Here is a 20,144-nt window from a genome sequence, read left to right as displayed (position 1 = left end):
TACCAACTCTACAGAATTGTTATGTGGATTAAATAAAATTAAAGGCAATATTTTTAGGAGCACACATCTAGCCGAGTTCCTGGCATAAAATGAATATTATGTAAATGTAAGTTTCTCTTCCTCATTTCCTGACCACCATGAACCCAGCTCTAGTTTCCAGCCACAGGTCTCCATGACAACAGCTGAGGAGGAGCACCCAAACAAGAAAAAAAGAGACATTTGACCAAATAAGTGAAAATATATCTATCGCCCAAGACTTTAAAAAAAAAAAAAAATAGAGTCCTCACACTCTTTAAATGTAAAAATACAGTTTTTATTTTGAGACATTCACCCTTACTAGAGTGTATGGACATGCAATTCCTGGACCTGAGTGACAACTTTCCCCTTTCCTAAAATGGAAGGAAGTTATTCCAAAGGAAAAAAGGGCAGGGAGATTTTTTTTTTAATGTAAGAATACATCTTTTTTTTTTTTAAGAGAGAAAATTTTAATATTTATTTTTTAGTTATCGGTGGACACAACATCTTTGTTTATATGTGGTGCTGAGGATCGAACCCAGGCCACATGCATGCCAGGCAAGTGCGCTACCGCTTGAGCCACATCCCCAGCCCAGGCAAGGAGATCTTTACAGGATTGTCTCTTGCAAGGTGATTGGAGGCTGAGAGTGGGTCTAGTGCTTCAACAAACACTGAAGACTTCAGAGAGTTGCTTGGATAGCTTCGTCCTAACATGGAACCAAGAGGATTAGGAGATAACCAAGGGTCTAGGAGCAAAGTAGGGATGGGCAATTCTAGAAGTGTTTGTGTATGGAAGGCTCTGACCTGGCCTTGTGTTTCCTGCTTCTACACTGGGATTCCATGAACAGAAGTTCATAGCCTCAGAAGAGGGCAGCCATTTGACTGGAATTCCCCCTTCATTCTTCACTTTTAAGAAGCCTCTAAGTTTTCTCTATGCCCTATATTCATTTGGTCAGTGGACACACTTTGTGGGAGGAGGATCTTACTTTCTTGGGACTCTCTTCTAAGAAATAGTGCTTTCTGTCTGAGACAAGCTCAGGTAAAATCATCAAGGCAGTGCCTCCCATAGTCATTAAAGAGAGTAGCTGGAGAACCAAAGCCTATGATAGAGTGGGGTACTATAGCTGCTCAGGATGCAGAAGAGACAGCTATTGAGGGATCCCAGGGATTCAAGATAACTTACTGGCCTCCTTTGTCCAATGGTCGGATTCTAATCACAGTCCCTTACCTTTTCCAGGGTTAGCCTGTGTTTCAAATGCATATGATCGACGCTGGGGTGATGTAAGGGTGTCGGGAAGCTGGGGTTCTCTAGGGGGCAGACTAAACCGACTTGGGGGCCCAGACCCTTCTGTGCCTTCAGGTGGGAGTCCTAGACAGCTAAGGGGCCGAGGGGAATGGTCAGAGACCAAGCTACAGGGGGAGCTTCTGGGAATGATGCTATAGTCCCCACCCCCAGTACAGGTCTGGGTCCGACGAACTCCTTGAGCCTCAGTCCTCTGGCGGTCCCGAGCCAGTGCCACAGCAGCATCAAAGGAAAGACTGCCCCCATTTCTCCAAGAGGCTCGGGAAGCTTGAGACCCCCAAGCCCTTTCCCCCGGTGTCCCATCAAGCCGACCAGGCCTTGGACATGGATTTGCAGGTGCCACATGGATTTTGCTACACATTGCACTGGGCGTCTTGGCAAACTGTGGTTTGGGGGGCACTACAGGCACAGAGCGGACCTGTTGGACCTGAACCAGGGTAGAAGCCAGGCGCATGCCCACACCTCCAGCTGAGTTGAGGACACAGGGACATACATCACAGCCTTCTGAACAAGGCTGTCCCTGAGGCTCCATCCCCTCTAGCAGGGGTGGCTGTAAGGCTGCCTGTTCCATCTCAGAAGACTGGGCGTTGCCCTCTTTGGTACTATCAACATCCAGAGACTCTATAACTGGCCCTTCAAAGAGGATCCCTTCTTTTAAATGGTCACCTCCATCCTTCTGTTCTCCCTCCGCCTCTCCGTCCCCACTCTCCCGCTCCCTAATAACCTCCCCATCTCCTCCATCAACTGATGCTTCTGAACTTCTGCTATCTTCACCACGTTCTTGGTCTTCTCTTTCCTTGTGGTTCTCATTCCCCCTCTGTCTTTTGACTTCATCCTCTCTGCCTCCCTCAGCCTCCTGTTTGTGTACAACTTCCCAGCTCCCCTCAGAAATCAGTTGTTCCTGAGCCCTGTTCGCTGAGTCCCTTCCAGATTCTGCTGGGGCTCCCTCTCCTTCTTGCTTGGCCTCTCCTCTCTCAATCTCTCTTTTCTTCTCCTTGTCTTTATCTTGTTCTTCTCTTTGTTCTTCCACACCCTTAGCTTCCTTGGTACTTTCAACCTCTTTCTGACCTTTAGAATTCTTTCCCTTGGCTTCTGTCTCTTCCCCACTCTCTTTTTCCAAACTTATCATCTCTTGGCTTCCATCAGCCTCCTCTCCTTCCTCACCAACCTTATCAACCTCCATCTCAGTCTCTGGACTCCCCTCAGCCTCTTCCCTGGTGCCAAATGTGCTTCCAGGCTCAGCCTTCTTGTCTTTCCCAGTTTCCCAGCATGCCTGCTCTTCTTCAGCCTTTTCAGAATCTTGACTTCCACACTCTTTTGCCTCTTCCTCCAGATTTCCTGCACCCTCCCAGTTTTGGGGATTAGGTTTCAGAAGAGGACTTAGGTCATCATAAGCACTCAAAAAGACTTCCTCCCCATTTTCCTCCTCCAGTTCAGGCCTGGGGCCAGAAGAATCCAGGGAACAGCAGCTGGGAGCCAGGACATACTGTGCCTCATCCAGAGACAGGTCATCGAGGGGTGGCTCCACAGAGAATTCCTCCACCTGTAGGCACAATATTGTGGCTCAGGACCAGGCAGCCCTGTCCACCCTCTGAACTTCATACCATCCCCAACCCCAGTATGGTTCCTCCTTACCTGAGGCCCAACTCCCAGGAGCTCCTCCAGGTAGCCCATCCCAGGGTCGTCCTCCCCAGGGGAGAAGGCTGCTCCTGCTGCTCCTGCCTTGGCCACCTCCCCATCCTCCGCCCCCACCCACTCAGGCTCTGAGCTGCTTGAGTCCTCTAGGAAGGAGAAGGAATCTTGCACCTCCTGGGACAGGGAATCCTCCAGGGCAGGAGTCATGTCCTCAGGGCCTGAGTCAGCCGGGGGACTGGGGGCTGGACTTGCCTCCGACTTCTCATCTGTTGAGGAAGAGGTAGTTCCAGGAATACAAAATTCAAGAATAGCCCTGGCCATTTCCAATGTGGATCTTCCTAGCATTGATACAGTAGAAGTTTGAAACTCCCAATGGAGGCACTTCACAGTATTTATGACCAATATCCCTAACTACTGGGATATTGGCTTATAGCTGTATTAAGCCCCTACCAGGTGCCAAGCACTGTGCTTTCTGTTTTACGATATGTTGTCTTACTTTCTCTACAAAACAATTACCTAGGGTACTGTCCTCTTTTACATATGATAAAACTGAGTCTCAGAGATTAAACTATTTGTCCAACATCACATAGCTAATAAGTAGTATGGCAGAAATATGAACCCACATCTACTTAACTCTATAGCCCATGTCCTTACCCTCTCCTGTGCTGCCTCAGGACTTCTTATCAGTGATACCTTAGGAAGTGGATTCAGAGCAAGGATCAAATCCCAGCCCTGCCTCTTGCTACCTAAATCAACTGCAAATTGCTTAACCGTAGTTTCAGGTATCACTACTATAAGGATAACAATAATACCTACATATAAATGAGAATTGAAAGGAGTTAATGTCCACAAGGTACCTAACACAACCCTAATATATAATTAACCCTTAATAAATGTTAGCTGTTAGTATTAATGTTACTGTGATCATTACCATCATCTATCATATATTTCTACACTTGTATTAAAATCCATGCTTTATGTGTCCAACACAGACCTCCATTCTTGAGTATATCAGTGTCTTAAGGCTTCCAGGGATACCCTGTCCATGGACTTCATACAACTTGATAATATTACTGAATTCCTAAACTCTAAATCCACAGAGGCAGCCAAAGGCAACCAACCTAAGGGCTGAGGCCTCTGCCTTTTCCAGGGTGAATCCTAAGTATCAGAACTTCAGCCTAAAGTTCTAGTCCCCTTTCTGGTCCTGGAAAATCTGGGTCCTTACCTGGGGGTCCAGGGCCAAGGCCAGGGCCAGGGCCAGGGCCAGAGGCAGGGGTTGGCCGGGGCTGTAGAGCAGGGCACTCAAGACCACGGGTGAGCCTGGCCAAGGATACATTAGAGATGATGTTTGGAGGCACGTTGAGGATGGAGGTGATGTGCAGTGGGAGGTTGACGTTGTAGGGGTCTGAGATGTGGACACCAGCACAGCGCTCTGCACGGCTGCTGCCCCCAGCCCGAATGGCTGACCGTCCAGCTCGTGGTGTGCCTGGCTCAGAGTTTGTGCTACCTGGTGCCTCTGCCTCAGGCTCCTGTTCACCCTCTACCGTCTCCATGGAATCATTCTCCAAGTTCTCAGACAGCAGTGGGCTTGGCCGGGGACTGCTGGGACCCACCAGCCCCTCCGGTTCTGTGAAAGAGAAAGAAAGCCAGGTAGGCAACAATCTCAGCTCCAAGGGGCCTAGCCACTTCTGGAAGACTCTGGAGAATGCTCTGCTTTCTTGGACTTTAAGAGGCAGAAAAATCTGGAAGGTACCAGGCCCAGCTTCCATTGGCCACTACTGCAAACTCTCCACCCAGCCAGTGAGTCAAAGGTTGCCCCATCCAAATATACCTAGGGACTCCCTTCCCTTCCTGCAGATAACAGTCAATGGCATCACTAACACACACACACACACACTTTACATGGTCCCTTTGTGTATACTCATGAGCCCACCCACAGATTAAGCAATAAGCTCACCATGTAAACTTGACATCTATCACTATACAGGCACTCATTAATTAGTGAATTCTGTTGGCCACACTTATAGATGCACTCAGGCCTGTGCTGCACACACAAGTACACCCACAAGAGTGCACAACCACACTCACCATCACTGGCCCCAGCTGCAGCGCTCAGTGAATCCATGCTTTTGGCTGGCCGCAGTGTCCCCTTATTGGATTTGTCCTCTGCAAGACAGGTGACATGCATAGAGCCAGTGCCTTACCCAACCTTGACAGAGCTCCCTCAAAATCCCCAGACTTACCTCTGTCCTCAGTCCCCCGTGGAAGTTTACGCTTTGTCTCATGGCCAGAGCGACCCAGGTTGAAGATAGACCTCCACTTCCTGACTTTCAAAGACCCCTTCCTCCTAAAGATAATGGAGACATAATTAGAGGTGGAAGCCTGGTGACCAGTACAAAGGAGGAGGGCCCAGGGAGGAGGCCTTACTTGTGCTCTGCTATCTCAATAATAGTATGGTAGGGCCGAATCTGGGGGGGGCCATCACCAGCCTGTAGGACACTAGGCAGGTGATAGGGTAGACTCCTGGGCATGAGGTCCTCGGGGCTACCTGATGCCCGAGCCCCTGGAAGACATTGCCATCCACTTTCCACTTCACCACCTAGAAAAAGAAAAATAATTGGCCAGCCAAGAAGAGAGCCAAGAGAGACCTCAGTACCCAGCCCTTCATTTCCCCTAACCAACTCCCAGGATAGAGGTATATTCAGAGGCCCCTGGATATAGTTCTTTCATGGCTAGATATGCAAGAGGATGTCCTCATGAACAAAGAGGGACAAGAAATCCCAGGACATTGGCCTGGTGGATTGCGGGGTGAGTATGAACCATCAGTAGTTTTAGGAGTCGGGATGGTGGTTCAGAGGTCAAACTATGTCCTGGGCCAACAACAGAAGAGGGTTGCTCAAATCCTAACTGCACTATTGTCTCTTTAGGATCTTCTCCATCTGACCAATACCAACATTTCTCTAAGAGATTCATTTTTTTCCCACCTGCGAAATGGGAAAACTGAACTAATTGATCTTTTTTTGTGTGGGGAGGTACCAGGGATTGAACTCAGGGGCACTTGGCCACTGAGCCACATCCCTGGTCCTATTTTGTATTTTATTTAGAGACAGGGTCTCACTGAGTTGTTTAGTGCCTCGCTGTTGCTGAGGCTGGCTTTGAACTCACAATCCTCCTGCCTCAGCCTTCTGAGCTACTGGGATTACAGGCGTGCGTCCTTGTGCCTGGCAAAATAGTTGATCTTCAATACTTTTAATAACTCTGACATAATTCACTAGACAGAGAATGGTGATACATGGTGGGCAGAAAGGACACTGACCAGAAAGGGCAGCACCCCCGAAGAGCTGGTCCACGTGGGTGAGGATGAACTCGACAACGATGGATTGTACCCGCACCTCCATGAAGGCTGCTGTCCCATTGAAGCCTGAGGCCTCTATGTCCTTAGACCTATGAAGGTGTGGAGTTATTCTTCCTCTAATGCCACCATATTTTACCACCCAGATTCTCCCTGAAATACCTTATACTCCCTCCCTTTTTGCCCTTAACCCCATCTCCATCTCTTAAGCCATATGGTGATTCAAGCATCAAATGCCACTTCCTCCAGGAAGCCTTCTTAGACTTAAAACTATTCTCTACTTTCTTCCTTCTTTCTTTCCTTCTTTCCTTTTTTTCTCTTTTTTTTTCTTTCTTCTCTTTCTTTCCCAGTACCAGGGATTGCACCCGGGGGTATTCTACCATTGAACTACATCCCCAGTCCTTTATTATTTATTTTGAGATAGAGTCTTGCTAAATTGCTCAGTCTGGCCTCAAACTGTTAATCCTCCTGTTAAGTCTCCCAAGTAGCTGAGATTACAGGCCTGTGCCACCATGCCCGGCCTTAATTTTACTTTCTTTGAATATTTCCTTGCTTGTGGTACAAGGCAAACTACAGGAAGTACTATAATTCATAATGCCTTGTACCATAGTGATAAGCAGGCCAGTTCTCCAATAGACTCTAAGATTTGCTTAATAAACATTTGGCAAGGGCCTATCATATTTCAGTCCCTGAACTCAACGCTATAGTATAAGAAAACACAAACAAAAAAGGTCTTGCCATTATGGACTTTACTTGATCTCAGAAAAGGGGTTAAATGGGTGGGATCCATCCCACTCAATGTAAATTTTTTAAATTGTTTTGTTGATGTTGTTTTGTGGAACCAGGTATTGAACCCAGGGGTTCTTAACCATGTCCTGAACCATGTCCCTAGCCCCTTTTATTTATTTATTTATTTTTTTAAATTTTGAGACAGGGTCTTGCTAGTTGCTTAGAGCCTTCCTAAGTTGCTGAGGCTGGCTGTTGAACTTGCAATCCTTCTGCCTCAGCCTCCCAAGCTGCTGGGACCGCAGGTGTGCGCCACTGCATCCACCCACCTAATGTAATTCTGATCTGTCCTTTCTCACTGGCCTTCATGAGACTCCACACCCTTCTCTACTTTCCAAACACAGCCACACCCAATCCTGGGAGCAGCCACTCTGAAGCTATTCTCTCCCAGGAACCCCACAGGCTGCTCACAGTGTGCTCACCTCAGCAGGTTGGGGGCCCACACGATGGCCAGGTTGCGGGCGTGCATGTTGGTCTGGGCACTGAATGAAGCCATGTGCACCAAGTGCCGCATAAGGAACTCCAGTGTCCTGCAGAAAGAGGGGCAGGGGTCACACAGGGAACCCAGGGCAGGGCTCCAGCTGGTACCTGGGAGCTGAGAGGGACAAATCAAGGCTCTAGTAGAGAGAGACTGGGTTGTCAGGGGCAAGTCAGGACCCTGGGCGTAGGGGGTGGAGACCCACACACCTGCAGTTTGGGACAGGGAGTTCTCGAAGCACCTCTAGAATCTTGATCAAGCGCTCAGGCTCTAACTGAACGGCCACAGCCTCCTGATGAAGGGAGAAGGGTGAAAGAAACAATAGTCAGTGACCCAGAAAGCCACACTCAGAAATAAGCTGTGCTGTACCACACACTGCCCCCACGCCAATTTACCAAGGCATCCCCAATTTACCTTGACATCCTAGAAGGAGCTCAGAATTTGAGGCCCACAAAGACAGTAACCAAATCTTGGTTATGCTACTTAAATAGTTTTGAGACCTTGGGAGACCACTACTGCTGTCTCAACTTTCTCAACAGTAAAACTCTAGCATAGGGATATTTCCATGGTCCTACGCTCTGTGTACCCCCAGGGACTACAGGTTGTCCTGGTGTTGAGGAAGGCCCACAGCCACCCAGTCTATTCTGTGTGGACTGAGCAGGGTGTTGCTGCTTGAACAGGGTCTCTCAATGCTTTCAGGCACAATAAAGTGCAGCTTATTTTTAAAAGTGTTACTCAATTCAGAAATCTGTTTTTGTCATGTGTTTTCTCATTCAAAAGATGTTCCACATACAATTACAATAAAAGGAGGGACATCCCTGAAGAAGTTTTGACTTCTACAAAGTGTTCTTCTTCTCCTGAGTATAGGGAAGCTCTGTTGTGGGTGCTTTCCAAGGGTCTTTCAGCTCTGACAATGTGACCTCTACCTTCCCAAGTCTTACCACAATGCTACGTGCAGTCCACAGGCCTTGGGGGAAGGGCACAGTGGAGGAGAGAATTAAGAGAAGAGAGTGGGGAGGACAGAAGTAGCAGGAGCTCAGAGATTTGAAAAGAAAGTATCTTTCCCCCCCCCAAAAAAAAAAAAATGCTCTTCTTTGGTCTCTGTCACTCTGGATCACTAGGACTCTGGTTGGCTCATGACACACTGGGATGCCGAAGACAAAGCATATGTCCCTGAGCCCTGTCTTCCACCCACCCTGCCTCCCAACTCACAGCAAACTTGTCATAGAGCCGGTAGGTAAGCAGGGGATCTGGCAATTCTCTGAAATAGGCCTTGCACAGGGAGGAGACACAGTGAATGTCCTGGAGATAAACATCCCGCCGCAAGTCTGGCTTCCGTTCTGTCTCAAATTCCTGCCTGGGGAGGTGCAGAGTGGTCAGGAGTGGTAGAGATGAGGGGAAATGTGGGGAGAGGTGGAAGCTATAGAGATGAGCTCCAGGCGGGGTCATGGGTCAATATTTGTGGGACAAGGAGGAAGAAGGTTGGGGAGCAGCAAGTATGAGGCACTGTATATATTGTACATGTTGATGTGTAGATGAGAGGTGAAGACAGGTATGTGGATGGGTAAGTGGATTTATGCAAGAACAGGGACAGTCAGATGTCACAGTGTATGTGAGTAGCAATGTAGGGGTACGTAGGAGTCAGTAGATGTGGGTAGTAGACTTAACTGTGTACTTCTGGTTAAAAATGAATGGGTGTGGGGGCTGGGGATGTGGCTCAAGTGGTAGCGCATTCGCCTAGCATGTGTGAGCCACTGGGTTCGATTCTCAGCACCACATAAATATAAAATAAAGATATTGTGTCCACCTAAAACTGAAAAAAAAAAAAAAAAAGAATGGGTGTAACTGTTAGAAAGAAACATGGTTCGGTTTGATGATGATGATGCACACCTGTAATCCCAGCAGCTGGGGAGCCTGAGGCAGGAGGATCATGAGTTCAAAGCCAGCCTCAGCAAAAGTGAGGTACTAAAACAACTCAGTGAGACCCTGCCTCTAAATAATATACAAAATAAGGCTGGGGATGTGGGTCAGTGGCCAAGTGTCCCTGAGTTCAATCCCTGGTACCAAAAAAGAAAAAAAAAGAAAGTACCATCACCAGCACTGGAAAAAAAAAAGTGGAGACCATCCACAGATGGGAGAAAATATTTACAAATCTTTTATCTGATAAAGGTCTAGTATTCAAAACATAAAAATTATTCTTATGGATCCAAGATTTTATTTTATTTTATTTGGTACTGGGGTTGAATCCAAAGGCACCTTACCACTGAGCTATATTGGTAGCCCTTTTTATTTTTTATTTTGAGACAGAGTCTCACTAAATTGCCCAGGCAATCCTTGAATTTACAATTTTCCTGCCTCAGCCTCCGGAATTGCTGGGATTACGGCATGTACCACTAAGATTGGCTTAATGATTTTTAAAAAACTCAAAGTTGGGCATGATGGTGCACAGCTGTAATCCCAGTGATTCAAGAGGGAGATAGGAGAAATCATAAGTTCAAAGTTAGCCTGGGTGATTTAGAGAGACCCTGTCTCAAAATTTAAAAATTTAATAAATAAATTTAAAGGGCTAGGGATGACCTCAGTGGTAGAGTGCCCCTTGCTTCAATCCCTAGTACCCAAATTAATTTATAAAAAATAATTGATCAATTAACTAAAGTTGGGTACATTGGCACAGGCCTATAGTCCCAGCTACTCAGGAGGCCAAGGAAGGAGGATTGCAAATTCAAGGCCAGCCTGTGAAACCAGTGAGACCCTGTTTCAAAATAAAAGATAAAATGGACTAAGGAGGGCTGGGGTTGTGGCTTAGTGGTAGAGCGCTTGCCTAGCACATGTGAGGCACTGGGTCTAAACCTCAGCATCACATAAAATAAATGTTTTAAATTTACATATATATGTAAAATAAAGTTATTAATTTTTTAAAAAAGCATGCTGAAGATGTAGCCCAGTGATAAAGTGTTTGCATAATACATATAAAGACCTGGGTTCAATCCCAAATACCACACAAAAATAAATAAGCAAACAAACAAATAAATAAATAAAACAATAACACAATTTAAAAAAACAGACCAAGTTTTAGGTAGCCATTTCTCCAAAGAAGAAATATAAATGGCCACTAAGCACATGAAAAGACATCAACATCATGAGCTACTAGGGAAATACAAATATAATCACAATGAAATATTAGTTCACACCCACCAAAATGGTTATAATAAAAAAGACACAGTAACAAATGTTGGCAGGGATGTGGAGAAATTGGAATTTTGTGCTTTGTTGGTGGGAATTTAAAATGATACATCTGCTATAAAAACAGTTATTTAAAAAGTTCAACATGGAGCAGGGCATGATGTTGCAGACCTGTAATCCCAGCAATTTGGGAGGCTGAGGCAGGAGGATTGCAAGTTTGAGGTCAGGGTGGGCAATTTAGCCAGACTCTCACCAACATAGTGAGACCCTGTCTAAAAAATAAAAAATAAATAAATCAATAAAAAGGACTGGGACTATAACTCAGTGGTAAAGCAACCCTGAGTTCAAGTCCCAGTTCAAAACCAGAAAACAAAATTCAACACAAAATTACCATAGACTCAAAAGAACCGAAAATGTTTACTGCAGAATTATTCAAAATGGTCAAAAATATGAGCTGATGAAGAAAATGTGAGATAACTATACAATGGGACATGGTATAAGCCTATAATCCCAGTGATCAGAAGGCTGAGGCCAGAGGACCACAAGTTGGAGGCCAGTCTCAGCAACTTAGTGAGGCCCTAAGCAACTTAGCAAGACCCTTTCTCAAAATAAAAAAAATAAATAAATAAAAAGGGCTGGGGATGTATCTCAGTGGTTAAGCACCTGTGGGTTCAATCCCCAGTACCACCCCCCCAAAACACACACACACACACACACACACACACACAAAATGGGAACGTGTTCAACCATATGAAGGAATGAAGCACTGGTACATTCTATCATATACATGAACCTTGAAACCTTGAAGAACCAGACACACAAAGACACATAATGAATCATTTTATTTATATAAAATGTCCAATAGAAGCAAATCCATAGAGACAGAAAGCAAGTTGCCACTGGCTCAGTGAAGGGTGAATGTGGTGTGACTGCTAATGGGTATAAGGTTTCTTTTAGGGATGGTGAAATATTCTGGAATTATTAGATGGTTATGAGATGTTGTGAATACGCTAAAAACCACTGAATTGTACTTTTTTTTTTTTCTAGTTCTGGGGATTGAACCCAGAGGCTCTTTATCACTGAGCTACATTTGCCGCCCTCTTTAGTTTTTACTTTGAGACAGAGTCTCGCTCACTAAGTTGCCTAGCCTGACTTGGAACTTCTGATCCTCCTGCCTCTGTGTCCCAAGTCACGGGGATTACAGGTATGCACTATTACATCCAGCTGAAATGTACCTTTTTAAATGGTAAATTTGAAGATATGTTAATTATATCTAATTTTTAAAAAAATTAGTTGTAGATGGATTTATTTATATATGATACTGAAGATTGAACCCAGTGCCTCACATATGCTAGGCAAGAAATCTACTGTTGAGCCACAATCCCAGCTCCTCTAAATTCTTATAAAAAGTTGAGTGGGTGTATGTAGGAATTGTATATTTATGGAATTGTATATTTATTGTATATTTATGTGTGTGTGTGTGTGTGTGTGTGTGTGTGTGTATACCTTAGAGCTTCTCCCTATAACAGTACTTAGCATTTATGCTTCCTTCTCCCCACTCTCCCTCACCCCTCTTCTCTGCTCTCCCCAGCAGCTCTTTCCAGGGGCTCTGGCTCCCTGGCCTCCTGGCCACAGAGCCCTTTTACTTTTCTGACTCACCGGAGCTTCTGGATGTTGGAGGAGACCCCTGAGAGACGGTAGATCCCATCCACCACTCCATACTCCTCCACAAATTCTGCACAGCTCTTTAATACCTGAGGCACTGGGGACACAGATAGGCAGAGAAAGAAAAATCAGAAAGTTGTAATCCCAGCTACTCAGGAGGCAGAGGCAGGAGGATTGAAAGTTTGAGGCTAGCCTGGGCAACTTAACAAGAACCCATTTTAAAATAAAAATTTAAAAGGGCCAGGGATGTAGCTCAGTGGTAAATTACCCTTGGATACAATTCCCTGTACTAAATAAATAAATAAATAAATTTAATTCCCTGTACCAAAAAATTAATAAAATCTAGGAGGCCAGAGATTGTAAAGGGGGTGGGGTTAAGAAACAGAAGCATCAGGGAAAGGGTTTTAAGGAAATTAAAAGCAAAGTTCATGTAGTTAAAACTTGTCAGCAAAATTCTACAGTCTTCAACTCCAACGCGCCAACCTCTCAGTAGTCCCCAGCCCATTAGTCCAGAGCCTCAGCATACACCCCTCCAGTGAAGGAGGGTTCACCACCTCTCCATACTGCCTATTCCTTTCATTTCTACCCTTTTTGAATTGGGAAATTTCTCTCTCTCGTAATTACAAATGCTGCTCCCGAATTTTTAAAGGGGCAGCAATCTGGTTAGTAGGGGTGGGAAAGCAAAAGACTGGTGGTGAAAGTACATTGATGTGGCATTCTGTACAAGATGAAAGGACATTAGTTTTCCCAAACAAAATGGAACAGAGCTGATGGAGATTGTTGTTGTTATCTATCTGTCTATCTATCTATCTAATCTATTTTTGAAGACTAGATCTTACTATGTTGCTTCAAACTCCTGGACTCAAGCCATCCTCCTGCCTCAGCCTCCCAAGTAGCTTGGTCTACCACTATGCTCCAGTTTGATGGAGATTATTCTGAAATATCCCTTATAGTAAGAAAGTTCAGGATTAGGGGCTGGGATTGTGCTCAATGGTAGAGCACTTGCCTAGCATGTGTGAGGCAATGGGTTCAATTCTCAGCATCACATATAAATAAATAAAGGTCCATCAACAACTAATTAAATATTGAAAAAACAAAGAAAGTTCAAGGTTATTAGTTCTGTCATAGGAAAGTACATGAAATAGTGACCACGTTTCTAATAGGCCAGTGCAGGAGAGAAGCAACTGGGTGTCAAGCAATGCTCTGCTTCATAATTTTGCTGTCATTTGGTCTTATAAATCAGGCCCTCTATTCCCTGTTTTACAGAAAAGAAAACTGAGGATCAAAGAAATAACCAGTACCCAGCAGCACCCAGATAAAGCCAGAATTCAAATCCAAAAGCATAACAAGTTGAATTCTCAATAGTGACCTTGTCACTATACTGTAACTCCTTAAGGACAAGATCTAAATATGATCCATTTTGTATTCCTCATATTCTCTGGCATGGTGTCAGATGTAATAGGTCCTCAAGAGACTTTTTTTTTTTTTTTTTTAGAATTTTTAATATTTATTTTTTAGTTCTTGGCGGACACCACATCTTTGTTGGTATGTGGTGCTGGGGATCGAACCCGGGCCGCACGCATGCCAGGCGAGCGCGCTACCGCTTGAGCCACATCCCCAGCCCCAAGAGACTTTTGTTGAATCCCAATCCCACAAGATCCACCCTCCTCCTAAAAAGCCCCCTCCCTCCCAGGCAGAACTAATTATTTTCTTCTTGGCAGCTCTATAAGCCCTTGGTGTGGGCTTTCAGTATAGCTTCAGTCATATGGTCTTATAATTATTTTTGACACTCTGTTCCCCTCAATCGGCTCTGCACTTCTCATGGTGGGTTCTTACGTATATCTGCGTGAAAGTGGTGATGAACAGTTTATCGGTCTAATGTGCACTAGAAGCCAGTTATCTTTCCAAAGCGCTTCACTGCTCTTGCTACCTGCACCCTGCCCCACCCCACTCAAGTACCCATTGCTTACCTTAGGATTCAGAATAAAATGTGAACTCTTCAGCCTGGTATATAAGATCTTTCACAAACCAGGTCCAGTCACCTCTCCATTCTCAGATCCAATGATAAACGCTATCATCCAGCCCTTTGCTAGTAAATTTAAAAGTCTTGGTACTTACTGCTTATGGTTTAAATATGGTTTGTCATGCAAAGGGTCTTATGCTAGAAGGCTTGTCTCCACTGTTGTGATTTTGAGGTGGTGGAACATTTAAAAGGTGGAACCTAGCAAATGGTAATTAAATCATGGGGAATCAACTCTCATGAATGGATTAAAACTGCATCTTGGGAGTGGGTTAAGTCTTGTGTGACTGGATTAGTTCTGAACAGAACTATATCTCAGCCCTTTATTTTTTATTTTGAGATTAGTCTAGCTATGTTGCTTAGGGCCTTAGTTGGTAGAGTGCTTGCCTTGGGCACAAAGCCCTGGGTTCAATCCCCAGCTCCAAAAAAGAAAAAAGAGAGAGAAAGAGCAGGTAGTTATAAAGTAGTTATAAGCAAGGACACCCCACACACTTGGCCTTTCTGCATACAGCCAGTTTCCTTTCCACTTCTCTACCATATTATGACACAGTTTCTCTACCATATTATGACACAGCTGGCACCATGCTGTTTGAATCTTCCAGCCACCATAATCATGAGACAAATGGACCTTTTTACTTTATAAGTTCCCAGCCCAGGTATTTTGTGATAGTAATACAAAATTGACAAAGACACTTACGTTATTCTCTTCCTGGAAATATCCTCCCCTCTGACTCTGCCCAGCAAACACCTATGCATCCCTTAAAAGACATTTCAAAAGCACCTCCTAGCCACCTCCATAATGGCACATGCATGTAATCCCAGCTACTCAGAAAGTTAAGGAGGATCACTTGGGACCAAAAATTTGGGTGAGTCTAGGCAATATAGCAAGACCCTGTCTCAGAAACAACACAGGCCTGGGGGGTATAGCTTAATGATAGGGCTCTAGCACATGTGAGGCCCTGAGTTCAATCCCTAGGAGCACAAAAGAAAAACAAAACATTACCCATAATTTTCTTATATGTACAGTTTCTATAGTCCTTTGCTCATATCGGCATTATAGTGGTTGTTGTACTTTGTTATAATTAGTTTTTGTTAGTTTATTTGGATCTGGGCATTATGGAAAATGGGAGCATCTTCCCAGTATCTAGCACAGTAATGAACAGAACAGGTACTCAATAGATGTTTGTTAAATGACTCAATGAATTAATCAGTTGTAAGAATCATTAACATCCCTTGAAAACTTAATAAAGAATATTGCCTATGACAAAAACATTGGATCCTATTAACTAGGAATTTCATAGAAATCTTTCTAACTTGTCACTGTAAGAAAAAAATACAACATCACTCTCTCACACACACACACACACACACACACACAATAAAACTGTGTTTCTCCTAGCCCAACTATTCTTTTTTCTTATGGGCCTTGCGAGTCTTTAGCCATGAGGAAGCTCAGAGCCCACCTCTAAGAACCATATAGAACCAGCTGATATATATTTCTGGGTGCTGATCTTCTTGTTTTCCCTTCAATCCAAATGCTTCGGGTATTTATTTATCCTGTGTTGAATTTTGGAAGTCATTCCAAGCTCTTTGTGGAACAAAGTATGATAGAAATATGGAATGAAGGAAAAGGCCAATAAATCCATCAACCACTATCTTTCAACACTCCTCACATGACCTGGTTTTCAGACCCTTCAGACTCCTTCCCACCACAGCCAGGGATTGGATATGACAATGGAATCATCGAGGGTACAAAATTTAAGGAAGTGCTCATCCAAGACAGTGCAAGTGCTGATAGTGGTCCTGCAGGGTCCTGAGAGTGGATACCGCCTAAAGAATGAGGCACTTGCCCCTAAGAGTGGAGAACTTCCTTCCTTAAGTGCCTTCATCACCTCTCCGGCCTTACCGTAGTACCGGCCCTACCGTTCACCATCCATGCCTTCAGGATGGAATATTTATGAATTACTCTGTTAATTACTCTACTATCACTTAAACCCCCAGGTCCTTCTCACATGAACAATGGCCAAACTAGCTCTTTCCTACCCTGTTCTTCTTGGTTGATTTTGAATCTCCAGAGAATGCCCCCAAGAGCATGCAAGAGACTAAGGAGTAGACTTGGGATGTAGCTCAGTGGGAGAGTGCTTGACTAGCTTGCAGGAAGGAGGTCCTGGGTTCCATCCCCATTACCAAAAAAAAAAAAAAAAGAAGAAGAAACTAAGAAGTTATGGAGTTATGAGCCATAGAGGAAATGGGTCAGGAGATGAGGGAGGAGATACAGGGCCAGAGAGATGAGGGACTTGAGGAGATTGTGATCAGCGATGAGGTCAGAGATAGAAGTTAGAGATAACATTGGGGTGATGATGTCAAAGGAATGGAGATATCAAGGATATGGGGGTTGTGTCAAAGAAGAGGGCCTGAATCCTAGAGACCTGGCAAATCTGAAATCTGAACAAGGTACCAAAGAGATAAAGATTAGGAAAAGGAAAAACTCAATGCATATAGGTTGGGAATAAAGAAACCCATTTGGGGGCAAAGAACTGAGAGAGAGCTGAGATGAGAGGAAAGCAAGACCATCAGAGAGTGGATCAATTCACCAGAAGCAGATTTCCCTGGTCTGGGCCATCATTTTTTGATGGGTCTTTTGCTGAGAAGCCAGCTTCCTTCTGTCATTCCACTTTTTTTTTTTATGGAGAAGAGAGGTACCAGGGATTGAATTCAGGGGCACTTGACCATTGAGCCACATCCCCAGCTCAGTTTTGTGTTTTATTTAGAGACAGGGTCTCACTAGGTTGCTTAATGCCTCCTTTTGCTGAGGCTGGCTTTGAACTCTCCATCATCCTACCTCAGCTTTCCAAGCTAGGATTACAGACATGTGCCACCGCACGCAGCTGTCCTTTCACCTCTCTATGTCTCAAAGAGCTGAGGGAGCCGAAGGGGCTGCTACTACTTCTCTGGTGCCCAAGATCTCTCTACTCTTGAAGTGCTTCTCACCTGCTCTGGAATTCACCTGAGATCAGGATGCAGAAGCTATATATTTATCCCCTCTAGACAGTTGCTCTTTCCCTGCGGGGAATGCAGATGGAGGCCAGTAGGGTTACAGGAATGGGGTCTAGGCTCTCTGTGGGTTCAGTGTTTCAAGATAGGATTGGTGATGAGAACCACAGGAAAGGCTGTGGCAGGATGAGGAGGCCGTACTGAGAGTTTGCAGAGAGCTGGGAGAACATCATGCCTAATTAAATTATGAGGTCCTTGGCCAAGAATCATCACTCTAGAGGGGAATCCTTGCAAAGGAGAATGCTGGGAGCTTTGCTGTACTCATTCTGCCCCGTGAGAAGAGGAAGGTGCAGACAAGCGGGCCTCAGCTGTTTAATACTCCTCCTTGGGGCCTGGGTTTTCCCTTAACCAAGGCCAAGTTAGTTGGGGCCCTTTGGGGAGGAGAAAAGGGGAAGGAGGTGTCCGGGGACACAAGGGCGGGGCTAAGAGCAGGAAATGAGCTGGGAACCACCATCACCCTCCCTCAACTGCAGAGGCTACAGCCAAAGCAGAGAAGGGGACAAAGAGGAAATGACAGATTGGGGTGGGGTGGGGTGCGGTAGGGGGAAAGAATCGTGCCCTTCTCTGTAAGTCAGGCTGGGCAGCTGTATACCTTGGTTTATTTTCAAATCAAGTTAAGAAATGGTTTTTAGTGCTACTTCATGCCAGGCACAGGGGTGATCCTAGTGTTATCCCTGGGCCTCCTGGCTTCCAAACCTACTCCAGGGAAACTTAGAGAAGGAGATGGGTGAACTCCATCGACAGTCCCCACACCCAGCCTCCCTTGCAACTTCCAACCCCAGCTTCAAAGCAGGCCTGAAGCTAACTCTCTCACTCTTCCGGTGTTCCTCATTTCAGCCACTTCTCCCCTTGTCCTCTACCTTGAACCTGTTTCTCCTTTGTACAGGGCAAACCAGAGAACTGCAAAGACTAAAGAAGGAGTCCCCCCAAAAAGGAGGCCATCCCCACCCAATACCCTCCTGTGGCCCAACAATATTTCAAAGGACCAGGTCCTTGTCCCGGATGCTCTTCTCCAGTTAGGAGGCACTAATCCTCCTCAAGTGCTTTCTTCGTACTTTCTGTGGGCCTTTCTCCTGTCCCCTTTCATTCAGACCCAAAACCATCCACTGTCCCTTCTGCCACTCCTCTTCTGACCCTGTCTGTCCTTGGTTGGCATCCTCTCATCTCTGTTTTGTCCACCTCTCCTGAGTTTCCAAACTCTCTGTCCTCTCCTCTCACTGCTCCTTTGGTGCTAATGTTTAATCCTCCCTGAAATTTTACACCAAGGCATCACTTTGCCTTCTCTGCCTCACATTTCCTATCTTCCCTCTTCATAGGTGTCTTGGGTGATGACCCCGGGCTGCCGCCCCCTTCTCTAGGAGCACCCAGAAGCAGCTCCTTCCCTTCAGACCAGTTCAGGTTGAAGACGCTTGCTGCCTGTCCTCCCACCCACCCACCCACCCACATCTCCAAGTTGGCCTCCTTACCCTCCTGGCCCGAGTGCTGCAGGTGCTCCTGCAAGTCACACCCAAACACTCGCTCCTTTGAACTGCCTTTCTTCTTTCCTTTCTGTCGAGACTTCATGGCTGGAGGGCTCTGTCCCAGCCACCTCTGTCCCCCAAGACCTTTGCCCTACCAGTCCCCCATGGGATCCCAGCTGGCCACTGGGTTTGGCCCAGCCCCAGGGGGGCAGGGCTCCAAACTGGAGGTGGAGGGTGGCCTGGGCAACGGGCAGCAGCTCTCGCCTCTGGGTCCCCAGCCACAAGGAAGTAGCTGTGGAAGGGGAAGTTGCCAGGACCCTGGCACAAAGCTGTGTCTCGTGGCCCAGCCAGGCACTCGCCCTCCTCGCCCTGAGCAGCTCTGGCAGGGGGGGTTGGGGGGGCAGGAAGCTGTGCAGCTCCTCAAACCCGCTTCCTGTTAGAGCATCTTTGCAACCACAGGGCCTGGGTGGGGGAGGTAGCTGACACTCACATCCTCACCCATTGCTGGAACTTCACCCATTGGTCAAGGAGAGGTGACATCAGAGACCTGGGGTGGGGTGATGGCGCCTGGGGCATGAGCAGGTGACTGACACCCCTAGAGACCAGAATCCTTGGGTCCATCGTGGAGACCTGAGGTTTGCCTAGGAGGAAGGTGGTACAGGGCCTGAGAAGTACACCCAGGAGGGAGCATTCCCAGGCTCCACTTTGACAGGCCTCACACCTCAGCCAAGCCACATTATTTCTCTGAGTCCCAGTTTCCACACATGATAATAAAGGGCACAGACTAGATGATCTTTAAATTATCCTTTCAGCTCTAACAGTCTGTGGAGTTCATTTAACTTGGGTTTCAGTTTCTTTATCTGTCAAAAGGGTACACCACTGTCTATTTTACACAACTGTTGTTTTAAGTCTCCAGTACAAGACAGGTTTTTGAATTAAGACACTGACTCTCCCAGAAGGGGTTCTTAGCTCTACTCCCCAACCTGGGGACCCTCAGAGATGATTGGAGGCCTTGTGGAAGCCATTCTCTGCCCTTTCCCTCCCAGCTACAGGTATCCAGGCTCCTGCCCTACTTGGTACTGACACAGGGATCAAGCTCTGAGGGCTTTTATGGTTCAAGGCAGAAGACAGAAATCAGACAGAACAGGTTTTATCTGTTTATTTTAAAACAGAATATCATTTTATGTACAAAT

The 20,144-nt window shown here is 45.8% G+C and overlaps 1 protein-coding gene across 1 annotated transcript; it reads right to left on the bottom strand.

Annotated features, from left to right (window-relative positions):
• Positions 1-358: 358 nt before the first annotated feature.
• Arhgap30 (Rho GTPase activating protein 30) lies at positions 359-19,267 on the bottom strand. The gene is made up of 12 exons (XM_026380594.2): positions 18,958-19,267; positions 12,412-12,514; positions 8,782-8,926; positions 7,779-7,861; positions 7,514-7,621; positions 6,270-6,397; positions 5,381-5,552; positions 5,197-5,300; positions 5,042-5,119; positions 4,179-4,580; positions 2,954-3,219; positions 359-2,861 (listed from the first exon to the last, which is right to left on the bottom strand). Exons 1-12 carry the CDS (start codon positions 19,052-19,054, stop codon positions 1,230-1,232), a joined length of 3,318 nt encoding a protein of 1,105 aa, XP_026236379.2. The 5' UTR covers positions 19,055-19,267; the 3' UTR covers positions 359-1,229.
• Positions 19,268-20,144: the final 877 nt, after the last annotated feature.

This window comes from Urocitellus parryii, chromosome 11 (assembly GCF_045843805.1).
Source record: "Urocitellus parryii isolate mUroPar1 chromosome 11, mUroPar1.hap1, whole genome shotgun sequence".
NCBI classification, from domain to species: Eukaryota; Metazoa; Chordata; class Mammalia; order Rodentia; family Sciuridae; genus Urocitellus; species Urocitellus parryii.
Note: the sequence above shows the minus strand (reverse complement) of the source record. Positions and strands in the feature narration are given on the sequence as shown.

What these genes read in the sequence shown, in the direction of transcription:
- Arhgap30 (XM_026380594.2), bottom strand. Translation starts at nt 19,054, where the DNA reads ATGAAGTCTCGACAGAAAGGAAAGAAGAAAGGCAGTTCAAAGGAGCGA. An exon ending in CGGGGGTGCTGCCCTTTCTG is followed by an intron (nt 5,553 to 6,269) that starts GTCAGTGTCCTT and finishes TTCTTTTTCTAG; the next exon opens with GTGGTGAAGTGGAAAGTGGA. An exon ending in TGCAGCTGGGGCCAGTGATG is followed by an intron (nt 4,581 to 5,041) that starts GTGAGTGTGGTT and finishes TCTCTTTCACAG; the next exon opens with AACCGGAGGGGCTGGTGGGT.